Source organism: Pseudopodoces humilis, chromosome 18 (genome assembly GCF_049639895.1).
Source record: "Pseudopodoces humilis isolate 2021_Gansu_Grassland_sample_001 chromosome 18, ASM4963989v1, whole genome shotgun sequence".
NCBI lineage: Eukaryota > Metazoa > Chordata > Aves > Passeriformes > Paridae > Pseudopodoces > Pseudopodoces humilis.
Window position 1 is genome coordinate 13,751,173 of NC_142217.1, and position 11,743 is coordinate 13,762,915.

The 11,743-nt window shown below is 58.6% G+C and overlaps 1 protein-coding gene across 1 annotated transcript; it reads left to right on the forward strand.

Annotated features, from left to right (window-relative positions):
- The first annotated feature begins 306 nt into the window (after nucleotides 1-306).
- Nucleotides 307-11,536, forward strand: LFNG (LFNG O-fucosylpeptide 3-beta-N-acetylglucosaminyltransferase). The gene is made up of 8 exons (XM_005523007.3): nucleotides 307-733; nucleotides 7,557-7,605; nucleotides 8,437-8,536; nucleotides 8,690-8,843; nucleotides 8,934-9,019; nucleotides 9,293-9,458; nucleotides 9,684-9,769; nucleotides 9,857-11,536. The coding sequence occupies exons 1-8, from the start codon at nucleotides 338-340 to the stop codon at nucleotides 9,921-9,923; spliced, it is 1,104 nt and encodes a 367-aa protein (XP_005523064.2). The 5' UTR covers nucleotides 307-337; the 3' UTR covers nucleotides 9,924-11,536.
- The last annotated feature ends 207 nt before the right edge of the window (nucleotides 11,537-11,743 follow it).

Here is an 11,743-nt window from a genome sequence, read left to right on the forward strand (position 1 = left end):
TCAAGTGGAAGGGAGGAGGAGGAGGAGTCGCCGGCGCCCTGCCCACACCCAGCCGTGCGCTCCCGGCCGCGGGCACGGAGATGCGCAGGGCAGAGCCCGGGACCGGCCAGGACGGGGCCGGTGGAGCCGGGACGCGTGTAGGGGCTGGCGGGGAGGACTCGGGGGTCTGGGGGGCGCGGGCGGTCCGCGGGCAGGGCCGGGCGGTGCTCACGCCCAGCTTGGGGCGGCCCCGGCTCTGTCCCTCCCCGGGCGGGGCGGGCGCGCTTTAAAGGCGGCGGCGCGGCGGGGGCCGGCGGTGGCGGCGGCGCGGAGAGGCGAGGAGCGGAGGGAAGGAAGGATGCTGAAGAGCTGCGGGAGGAAACTGCTCCTGTCCCTCGTGGGCTCCATGTTCACCTGCCTCCTGGTGCTCATGGTGGAGCCGCCGGGGAGGCCGGGGCTGGCCCGGGGGGAGGCCGGCGGGGCGCAGCGGGCTCTGCTGAGCCTGGGGGCGGCGGCGGCCGTGGCCCCCCCGGCGGCGCAGGGGCCGCCCGGGCTCCGCAGCTTCGCCGATTATTTCGGGCGGCTGAGCCGAGCGCGGAGGGAGCGGCCCCCCGCCCCGCCGAGCCCCCCGCGGCCGCCGGCCGAGGACATCTCCCCCCGCGATGTCTTCATCGCCGTCAAAACCACCAAGAAGTTTCACAAGGCGCGGCTAGAGCTGCTGCTCGACACCTGGATCTCCCGCAACCGCGACATGGTAAGGGACGGGGACAGGGATGGAGACGGGGCTGGTCCCCGCCGCTGGCCGGGATGGAGCGGATCGGGACGGGCTGGAGCCCACGCTTCTCCGCCGCGGTCCTGGCCCTTCGTTCTGCGGGATCCGAGTGGTGCCGTGGCCCTGCAAATACCGCCTCCCCTTCCTTTTTCCCCCATATCTCTGAGCCGGGTGGTATTCCGAGGCTGGCTGGGCTGTTCTGCAGCCGACTGTGTTTTCGGGAGGGCAAAATGCAGCATTGCAGGGTGAGTGATGAAGAGAGCCCGACCTTGGCTCATCACACTCAGAAGCCTCTCCAAACTCTGCTCTGGGGTCCTTTCTGCTGAGCACCTCCCGCTGCAGAGCTGGTCTGAATTGCTTTCCGCTGGTGAAACTGAGGCACGGTGTAGGGGTGCCACAGTCCAGCTCAGGCTCCTGCAGTGAGGTGCCTGCAGTTGTGCTGGTCAAAGGACTCCCAGTTTTATCAACTGAGATGTGCTGAAGCTCTCGGTCCCCTTGCAGGGGACTGGGCAGGACTGGAGAGGCTGGGAGCTCTTGTGGGTCTGCACTGGCTCAGCCACACCAGGGCAGTTCCAGTGAGTCTGGTTCCTGACCTTACTGATGTCCTGCCCAGAGTCCTGGCTGTCCCTTATTCTGTCCTTCAAGTACTGAAGCAACATTCAAAAGGAAAAAAAAAAAGAAAAAAGATGTTTCCTTAGGAAATGTGCTTTGCCATTTGCTCTTAAGACACTTTTTCTACCCTTAGACAGCTTCCCAAAAGTAAGTTATGCCTGGTCCTAACCTTTTCTTCCTACTGTCTTCACGTGTTTCCTCCTGGCCTGGAACTCCGTTTCTTGCTTGCAAACAGTTTTCCATGGAAATCTGGAGTGGCTGAGGGTGGAGGCCATGGGAGAAGGACCGACCTGCCCCTGCCCTCCTCACCCAAGTCTGCTGGGCCTTGTGGGGTCTTGGCTCCTGCACCGTACCCCAAGAATTATCTTGCAACATTTTTTCATTTTTTCCCCTGTGAATTATGTTCCTTTATTTTTTTTTTTTTTTTTTTTTGCTCAGGTTTTCTGGGCTTGGCAGTGGGTCTGCCACTTCTCCTTGGTCCAGTTATTTAATGGAAACCTCTTTTTATGCTCTGCTGTCACTGCGAGGGGGTGGTGAGTGGTGGTGGAGTGAAACGCTCTTTGAGCACCTACAGATGATCCTGGGAATGGCTGCTCTTTTTTTTTCTTCTCCCTCTTGTGAGCTCCGGCTTTCTTCTAGGTTTTTTTTTTTTTTGTTGTGCTTCGTTTGTCTGTTTGGATTCCCAGAGCCCCAAGGCTCGGCTCTCACGCTGTCCCCCTGGGCAAGCTAACAAAGCCCCTTTTCTCCTGGTGCAGAGAAAAGGCTTCGAAGCCTCTTGTGTGGCACTTTCCATGGGAACGAGGGAGCCGGAGCCGGCCGTGTCCAGGTCAGGTTGCCTAGAGATGAGGGCCATGAAGCCAGGGGGGCCGCAGCCCGGCGAGGTGCCTGCCTGACAAGCCAAGCCGCTGAGTGACGGCTCTTGTACAGCACTTGAGGACAAGGAGCTGCCGAGAGAGCTGGAGGCAGCACAAACTCCTGCGGAGCAAGGCAGGGCGGTGGGGACACGAGGCACAGGGGATGAAGCCGTGCTGCTGGAGGTGATTGGCTCCGCTCTTCCCACGCCGACACAGCCGCTGTCTCTGGGAGGCTTTGAGACACCCTGACCTTCCCCAGACTTGGCAGCAGGTTGGGGTGTTTTGCCTGCAGAGTGTGGGATTGGTGCTATGGGGCTCTTTTCTCTTGCTTCCCTGCAGCTCTGCATCTCTTCCCTGCCTGGACCCCGGTTTCCATCCCAGGAGGGTGATTTGGTGGCAGCGGGGCACTGCCTTTGCTCAAACATCTCTCTTGGTCTGAGTCGGGCCTGTCTCTGCTCATCCTCTCTCTGGTTTCACTAACGGTGCTCAGGCATGTGAGCTGCCTCAGCAACGCGGGGAAGTTCCTGCTCAAGGGCTGAGAATCTCCCCTGCCTGATGCTGCGTCTCTTTCCCCCAGTCTCCTCTGACTCAAACCCCAGCCTGCCTCTGGCTGTTCATTAGCCAGGCAGGAGGGTGCAGACACTGCTGAGAAGGGGTTAAATCCAGCAGGTAGCTCCTGCCTGGACCCTGGCAGATAGGGGGAACGGCCATTGTGTCCTTCCTTGGCTGTTCTTTGTTCTGCCCACAATAGTCCCTGTTTCCTGCCCTCTGTCACCTCCAAGACACTGCAAAGGGCACCCCCTTCTCCTTCCTGCCTCTGCACAGTGAGAGCACATCCCTATTCCCTTCTAAATCTCCTCCTTGTGTTGCACAATCCAGGCCGGACAAGCTGCTTTTGGAGGAGAGTTATGGGTTTTCCCTTCCTTGCTTTGGGGAGAGTTTCCAGCTGTCTCGGTATCCTTAGAATGCTGGAGTGCGGGCTGGAGAAACTTTGCACTTGAAAGGAAAGAGAGGGGGGAGGAAAGTGGCCATTTAGCAGAAATCCTGGACAGGAGCAAGTCCAAATCCGCTGCTTTCTTGCCAAAGACACCTCTGCTGCCCCTGGGGTTACCTTGAAGGCGGCTGGGTGTCCCTGGGGCACCCCAGAGATCTGCAGGCAGCTCGGCACACGCCTCGGAGCCCGCCAGGGCTGCGCTCCCGGCAGCGTGGGATCCGCTGGCTGCCTCCCGCTCAGAGCCGTAATTGCAGCCTTTGAAAAATTCCTGCTCTCGGGGCAAAGGGAACGGCTTTGCCTTCCAAAGAGCACGCTCCTCTGATGGCGGCTCCCACATTTCTCTAGCACCTTGGCCAGGGTCCCCACCCACATGCTGGAGTGTGCTGGCATGCGAGTCTCACTCGCACTCCCACCAGGGCGGCTGAGAGCGGGGACCGCTCATCCCAAAGCAGCTCCGCGGTGCAGCTGCCTCCCCCCAGCCCTGGGCTGTATGCCAGGGCCTGCTGAGCACTGCTGAACTCGGATCTTGTGTGAGGGTCCCTCCCTGCTGTCCCCCGGGGCAGCCTGTGTGGGTTTAAGGGGTGGGGGCCCCTTAATTGCCTGTCCCAAACGATGCTTCTGTCCTTGCCCAAAAAAGCCCCGGAGCCGGTGAGCGGCGCGTGGAGCACCAGGCGGGAGGGTGGGGGACCCTTGCCACACAATGAGCTCATTGTTTGTGAGGGGGTTATTAAAAAATTATAGCATTTAAAATTACAGTGGAGGATTCTTCCTCTTGCTGAAAGGAGCAGAGGGAGGAAGGGCCCGCGGCCCTGCAAGCCCCTTCCTCGCCTCTGCAGATCCCAGCCCTGGGATCCTGTGCCAGCACAGACCTGCCCCTGGTCCTGGGGAAAGCCACCACCCTGGACTGGGGCTGCTGCCATCGTGGCATGCTGCCATTGCAAGGACATCACCATCACACTGCCCCCAACTTGTTGAAGAGGAGTGGGGATTTTCCCCCCCTAAACCCCAAGGCTGGAGGGAAAAGAAGAACATTTGTGGGGGACACAAAGCTGGGCAGCTCTGGCAGCATCCTGACCTGCTCCAGAGCCCCATGTCCAGCTGGAAACTGAGGGCCCCCAACCAGCACTTCTTCACTGCCTTCTTTCCTCTGCACCCAAGTGGGGTCACTGTGAGAAGGGTGCCAGAGCGCTCCATCCTCTTCCCCACTTCCTCACTTCATGGGGAAGTGAGATGTGGCACAGGGTCAGGATTTGTGCACCGCAGGCTCACGGGGTGCCTGCCTGGCCGAGGTTCCCCTTTTGGTGGGTGGGATGGTGGCAGGCATGGGAGATGCTGAGAGTTTGTCACCCTGAGAAGTCACAGAACCACTCGGCCAGGCAGCACAGAGAGGGTGACCCCGGGGTGGCCCTGGCTGGTGGGACACCTTGTGCAGCACCCAGCCATGAGCAACCCACGAGCTCCACCAGTGGAGGGGAAATGAGTCACCCCGAAAGGAGAAATGAAGGGGAGGCAGAAAAAAAAAAAATAAAAGCAAAAAAAAGCCCTCCCCAAGGGCGAGGAGGAGGCAGTGGGGGCTGCTGGCAGCTGCCTGGCTCCTGGGGGGGCTGAGCCCATTCTGGCCAAGGGGATCCCGGGTGCCGCTCAGTCCCGGCCGCGGGGCTGCAAGGAACGCTGGCAGCTATTGTTCGGGAGGGATTTGGCATCCTGTGTTTCTTGAAGCTGCAGTTCTGAGAACAATGAGGTTTCCTGCAGGGGCTGGAGGGGAGGGAGGGGGGCAGTGGGCCCTTCCTCTCCTGCACCCAGCAGGAAAAGTTACTGCGGGAGGGGTCCAAGAGGTCCTTGCACCCCTCTGTGCTGTGGCTGGCACAGGGGCCAAGTGGGAGAGAGGTGGGTGTAAGGGCTGGGAGTGCTTTCTGGCCCTGCTGGGTCTGGAGGTGGTGGTTTATAGGTGAAAGCTCAGGGATGTTGGCTGCAGTGTCCACTTGCACCACTATAATAAACTGAACACTGCTTTCACGTCTGGCATCCTACATGGGAGATGCCAAAGGTGGATTTGTATTTTTCACTTAGTCTCACCCTTTCCTGGCCTATCCCTTCCCAGGCTTGGCTGTCACCTCTGCTCCTCTCTCCTGCAGCCCCAGGTGAAGGGCCTTGCAGGCAGGGTGCATCTCCCCTCCAAAAAACACTGATTAATTACAAAATTAATTTTAAAAATGAAGCTTCAATTGGTTTAGTTTTAATCAAATGTCATGGTGGGGTTGGGAGGGATGTGGGAAGCCTGTGAGGCCCCAGTAGGTGCCCACATGGGGTGGCTTGCAGCTGTGTGCCCCTGTCCCAGTCCCTGAGGTGCCACCTGGTCCACCCGCAGCAGGAATATTACAGGGATGGGTGTGGGGAGAGGCCGAGGGGAGAAGCCTTGGTAGGATGAAACGTTTCGGTGCAGGCAAGTAATAAACAATTGTCCCTGTGGTCTATTTATAGAGGCTGAGTGCAGGATTAGTTGTAGGGTTATTTTTGGAGCAGCTGAAGGCAGTTGCTGGACGGCGCTTCTGAGCTAATCAAGCAAACATTTTCTGTCTCGCCTGTGCACAGGCTGTGTGTTCCCTGGCCCCCTCCAGCGAGGCTGAAACCTGGGCTGGAGTGCCAACCCCCCAGTGTGATGGTGTTGTCTCGGGCATCCTTGGGTACTGTCCTGCTGCCCTGGCTCAATTTGTACCCCAAGCAGTTGCCTGACCCCTCCCTGAGCACCTGGGAGAAATGGGGAGCAGCAGCTGTACCCCGAGTTGGTTGGGGGTGACCCCCCCTCCTGTACACACAGCACTGACCTTGTGCCACCCCAGCAGTGATGTGTCCATGGAGACACAGCAACCACGGGCATCCTTGGTCCTGCAGCTGGTGGGTCCCCATCCCGCAGCTGTCCCGTCCTCACCAGCGCTTCCCCATCCCCTTTGCTCAGAGCCTTCCTGACCTCTGTCCCTCCCCACAAGCCAAGCTGCACGGCAGGCCGTGCATTTGTGAGAACTTGCCTTCCCACCTCCTCCATCATTTTTTTCCCCCCAACTTTTTCTTTTCTCCTTTTCAAGCCCCAAAGGTCACTTGTAGCCCCGTCCCCTCCCATTGAGCCTCGCTGCAGCTCTGGGCTCTCCCCACCAGCCCCGGCTGGGGACCTGAGCAAACAGGGCCGGGTTAACCAGTGCAGCTGTATGCTAATGACTGCTGCCCGCTTAACTCTCCTCGCTGAGTAAAGTCAACCCCCCTATTGTACCCAGCTCCTCAAACAAGCCACAAAACCCCAGCGCGTTCCCGGGGCCGGCTGCGGGGTGGCACCCAATTTCCAGCTCACTTGTAATTCAGCATCCCCAGCGCTCCATCGTCCCCCCTCTGCTGCCTCCTGCCTTCCCCCCACCAGCCCTTTTGTCTTTCTTCCTTTGCCCTTTTGTGCACGTCTGGTTTTTAATAGCGCTTGGCAGCTGGTTGTGGTTTCTCTCCTCCAGCTTTGTTTGCTGCCCGCTGATTGATGGCGATGCCTTTCCCACCCCCCTGCTCTCTCCTCCTGCTTTTCGTCCTTCCCCAAATCCCAGGCCCAGAGCAGCCCCTCCAGTCCTCCTTCCTGGGTGACATATGCCAGGAATTAGCTGTGTAAATAGAGGAGTGCAGCCAGGCAGGCAGCTCAGGGGCCTGGGGAGGAGGTCAGGTGCTGCCTGGCACCGTGGGACTGTGCTGGGATGGGGCAGTGGGGAACCATCTCCTCCTCGGGGCTGGCAAGTGGCACTCACAGGCACCAGGGTCTCAGCCCCCTTGGGTAGGGCACAGGAGCAGAGAGGAGTCCAGGAGGTATTGTACAAGTGGCCAAGGACAGCCACGTGCTGTTGACACAGGTGGGGACGCGGCTGGGAGTCGGCGCCACGGGCAAACACACCTGCCTGGGCGGCAGCTCTGGCATCCGCGGCCACGCGCGCCGGCTCAAGCCTGAAATCCCTGCTCAGATCAGGCCGCGCTCTGCACCTGCTCCCCTCCATGTCCCCGCCTCGCCCTGTGCTGGGGACAGCCCCTGTGGCCCCCAAAATCTCCCTGCCAGCTGCTCCCCATGCAAAAGGCAAGAGGATGGGGATGCTCCGTGCGGGGGCTGGGGTTTGCTCCCAAGGCGAGCTCAGCACCCTTCTTGGTCTGAAGCTGGGTGTGTTGTGTGGGTGCCCGGCTCTCCGGTGCCACTTAGGGTTTTGACAAGGGGGAAGAAGTCAGCACCACCCTCCTGGAGGAACTGATCCCAGGGGTGCTCTGTCACATCCAGAGCCACATGGTCTCAGCCCCTCGGTCCTCAGAGGTGCCTCGTCTTCTCTTTCAGACCTTCATCTTCACTGACGGGGAGGATGAGGAGCTGAAGAAGCAAGCACGTGAGTCTGTGGCTCTTGTCCCTTTGTGTGTGTTACCTGGCCAGGTCCCCTGAAAGGTCTCCCACCTGTGGAGCACGGTTGGCTTGGGCCTGTCCCAGGAACTCTGAAAAAGCCCTTGCCACAGTAACCTGGGTTGAGAATGACACAATTTGTTTCCCTGATAATGCTTAGAGCACCCACTGCTTAAAGTACCCATCTGGGGACAGGTTTACTCCCCAGTCAGCCCAGCCCGTGCCCTGCATGATGCTGCTGGGGGTCACAGTAACAGGGTGGGCTGCCTTTGCACCACTTTGTCCCTGGGGTGAGCTGGGATTGATGGCAACGCGGACAGAGTTTCATGGGAGCATTTTCTGGGCTGGGGTCAGCGTGCTCTATTCTCCCCATGCAAATGACTTCTTTCAGGCTGGGAAGTGATTGCCTTTGAGCTGGGCAAGCAAAACAGGGCAGGATTTTTGCTACCATGTCCTGGGGAAGCTCAGGGCTCACAGACACCCCTTCACCTCCAGGGTGGCTGGTGCACCCTGGGCAAGGTGATGTGGGGTGGCATCATGCTTAAAACATGGATAGGGCTGATCTATGATGCATCTGCTGCATCCACATTCCTTACTCATCCCTTCCCTTCTCTCACATAGACACAAAAGACATTGCCCCAAAAATTCATCATTTGCCCAAAACAACATAGCATGTGGGTTACTGAGCATTGGGATCATCCATGAGTTTCCATCCCCCTGGCACACCTGGGATGTGTGTGGTGAAGTGTCACCGTTTGAGTGCATGGGGACGTGTGGGATGCACCAGTGCTGGGTTTTGACCCCTCTTTTTTCCCCGCAGGAAACGTCATCAACACCAACTGCTCTGCTGCCCACAGCCGCCAGGCCCTGTCCTGCAAGATGGCCGTGGAGTATGACAAGTTCATCGAGTCTGGCAGAAAGTAAGCGGTGCCCAGGGCTGCTGTGGGCCATGACAGGGCTGAGGGGGAGCAGGATGGTGCAAACAGAGACCATTTGTGGGGGTTATGGGGTTGTACCTCAGTGTGGGGCCTGGGGAGCTGCCCGGGTTGGGTGTGACACTGCTGTCACTGCAGGTGGTTCTGCCACGTGGACGATGACAACTACGTGAACGTGCGGATGCTGGTGAAGCTGCTCTCCAGCTACCCTCACACGCAGGACATCTACATCGGGAAGCCCAGCCTGGACCGGCCCATCCAGGCTACGGAGAGAATCAGCGAGAACAAGATGGTGAGTGTGGGGAGAGTTTGGGGATTGTTTAATTTGTGCTGGCTGGAGAAGGAGCTGTTGTCTCACTGCGTTGGTTCCCCTCTCTCGCAGCATCCTGTGCATTTCTGGTTTGCCACGGGCGGAGCAGGGTTCTGTATCAGCCGGGGGCTGGCACTGAAGATGAGCCCTTGGGCCAGGTAAGAACATTGGCATTGCTCTTTCATGGGGACTCGTCATGGTCCCCAGGGCACAGAGAGGTGAAGGGTGCTGGACCATGTCCCACAGCCTTTCTCTCTTTGCCTTTCTGGGGGTGTCTGCAGGGAGCTTAGAAACAAGCTGGGAAGGGCTTAATTTCCTCCAAACTGGCTTTTAATCAGAGCTGGGCACCCACTGGCCAACGCCAGAATCCTGCAGGGTGCCCACATCCCCTGGGCTTTGCTCCTCTGCAGCCCCTCTCTGTCTCCCCGCAGTGGGGGTCACTTCATGAGCACTGCAGAGAAGATCCGCCTGCCCGATGACTGCACCATCGGCTACATCATCGAGTCCGTGCTGGGCGTGAAGCTCATCCGGAGCAACCTCTTCCACTCCCACCTGGAGAACCTCCACCAGGTGCCCAAGTCGGAGATCCACAAACAGGTACCCCAAGTTGTCACCTACAAATTGGGCATCACGGCTGATCTATTGATTGATGTGTGACCAAAACAGCGGAGGGGAAAAACCGCATCGGCCCATCCCTGTGGGATGATGTGAGGCATCACTGGAGGCTTTGGGGGAAGTGGGGTGAATTTTGCAGCTCCCCTTTCCTCTGCTTGATCATTATGGCCACATCAGCCACTTCACCCCTCTGTGCTTGCCCGCCAGGTGACACTGAGCTACGGCATGTTCGAAAACAAGCGCAACTCCATCCACATGAAGGGAGCCTTCTCTGTCGAGGAGGACCCATCCAGGTGAGATGGAGGTCCCTGTCCCCCCCAGACCGGGTTGCCTTGGGGCCGCCACCGCCCCGTGCTCAGCTTTGCTCCTCTCCTCCGCAGGTTCCGCTCCGTGCACTGCCTGCTGTACCCCGACACGCCGTGGTGCCCCACCAACATGGTTTACTAGGAGGAGCGCGTGCCCTCCAACCTCGTCCCGAGTTTCCCCGGTATCCGACGGGCGTGCGGGACCTGCGTGCGGGTGTGTCGGTCCGGCCTCTCCGCGAGGCGGACGGACGGACGGACGTCGTTGCTGTGGTATTGCACAGTGTGTGTGTACTGAAGGCTGCTGTGCGGCCCCTTGACCCCTGCCCTGCCTGCCCGGCTGCCCGTGCCCGCTGCCTGGTCCGGCCGGGATGGTGGAGAGGGACGGGAACTGAGCACTTAACCACTGGGTGTCCCGCGGCTGGCGGGCCCCACGCCATGCGTGGGGAGCGGCCGCAGCGCGGGGCCCTGCCCCACCCCGGGCTTGCTTCTCCTTGGTTTTTTGTTTTTTGGTTTTTTTCCTTCCAAATGTTAAGTTGGTTTTTGGTTTTTTTTTTTTTTTTTGGTGTGTTCTTCCCTCCTTTGCATCTACTCTCCAACCCGCTCGCTTAACCCACCCCATCCTCTCTCCCAGTCCCAAAATCTCAGCAGCGAAGCTCTGGCTCCCAGGTCGGATGAGGGGTCCCTGTGACTTCTGCTCCCTGGCTTGGCAGGCAGAGGTGGGCAGGGGAAGCCTCTGGACATGGCAATGTCCAGGGTCCTGCAAAGCTGCCGGATGCTCGACAGCCTCTCTGGAGGGAGGCAGGGGGGAGGGCTGGGCGCTGATGTTGGTGTTAACTCCATTTCCAGAGCTTCCCCCACACGGGTGAAGTGTTGCCGGCAGCATCGGCGGGTGAACTATTTATAGACTGGTGTAAAGACTTTCTATAAATACGGGCGTGGGAGGAGGGCTTTTCTGGAACTGCTGCAGTGGGGTGGGCACCGTGTTTGTCCAGGGTCTCCCTCCAGTGTGGCTGGGGCAGCCCTGCAGCTCTGCAAAGGAGCACCTCGAGGTCTGGCTGGGGCTGTGTGGATGTTCCCGGCGGGGCCAGAGCATCCTCCAGCCTTGCCCTGGCTGTGGGTGCTGCCCAGGAGGCACCTGACCAGCTGGGCACCTGCCACAGGCAGGCAGCATCTCCCAACCCCCCCACTGTGCTCTCCCTGATGGAGAGGGATTTATCCAGGGAGGGAGGGGGACCCAGCATCCTCCGAGAGCTGCCTTGCCTGCCAATACCATCCCTCTCTCTGCCCCTGGGCCAAGCCAGAGCTGAACATTTCCAACTTGAAGCTGAGTGAAAATAGCCCATAATGGGTGTGTTGTAAATATGTTATTGAGCCAGTATTTTTTTTACTGTGCCTTTTTTTTTTTAAGAGAAAAAAAAACACATTGAGAAATATGTAGATTTTAAAATGCTTTTTATACATTTTCTGTGGATCAGAAAAAGAAAAATCCCTGACCTTTGATAATCTGTTTAAGAAAGAAAAAAAAAAAAAAATTGCGATGCCTTGTAACTACCACTTACCTTAATTTATATGTTCCAGTATCTGGAATGTCACTCTGTGCTTTTTGTAACTAGGATGTGTTTAAAGCAATAGATGTGGGAAGGGGAACCAGCATGGACAGTGTGTTCTCAGGGACCTGAACCCGATCGCTGCCACGGGGTTCCCGTGGGAGCGGTCACCAATAAAGCGGCTTTTTTGCTGACCACAGTCACCTGGTCCCGGGCTCCGGTGTCTCTTTATGGATGTGCTGCTCTGAACACCCCTTGATCCCCCGCAGATGTTATCACCTCTGGCCGAGCTCTCAGGGATGCCCCGAGGAGGGGCTGCCCCTCCATCCCTTTTTTCCCACGGGTACTGGGATCCTGCTGGCCATTTGCATCCCAGGGTGTGAGGGACCTCTCCTCCTTCCCCTTCCCAAAAGGC

Bases quoted from the DNA above. Each gene is read 5' to 3' on its own strand.
- LFNG (XM_005523007.3), top strand. From the start codon at position 338: ATGCTGAAGAGCTGCGGGAGGAAACTGCTCCTGTCCCTCGTGGGCTCC. The intron at 734-7,556 runs GTAAGGGACGGG...CTTCTCTTTCAG, and splicing joins TCTCCCGCAACCGCGACATG to ACCTTCATCTTCACTGACGG. The intron at 8,844-8,933 runs GTGAGTGTGGGG...CCTCTCTCGCAG, and splicing joins GAATCAGCGAGAACAAGATG to CATCCTGTGCATTTCTGGTT.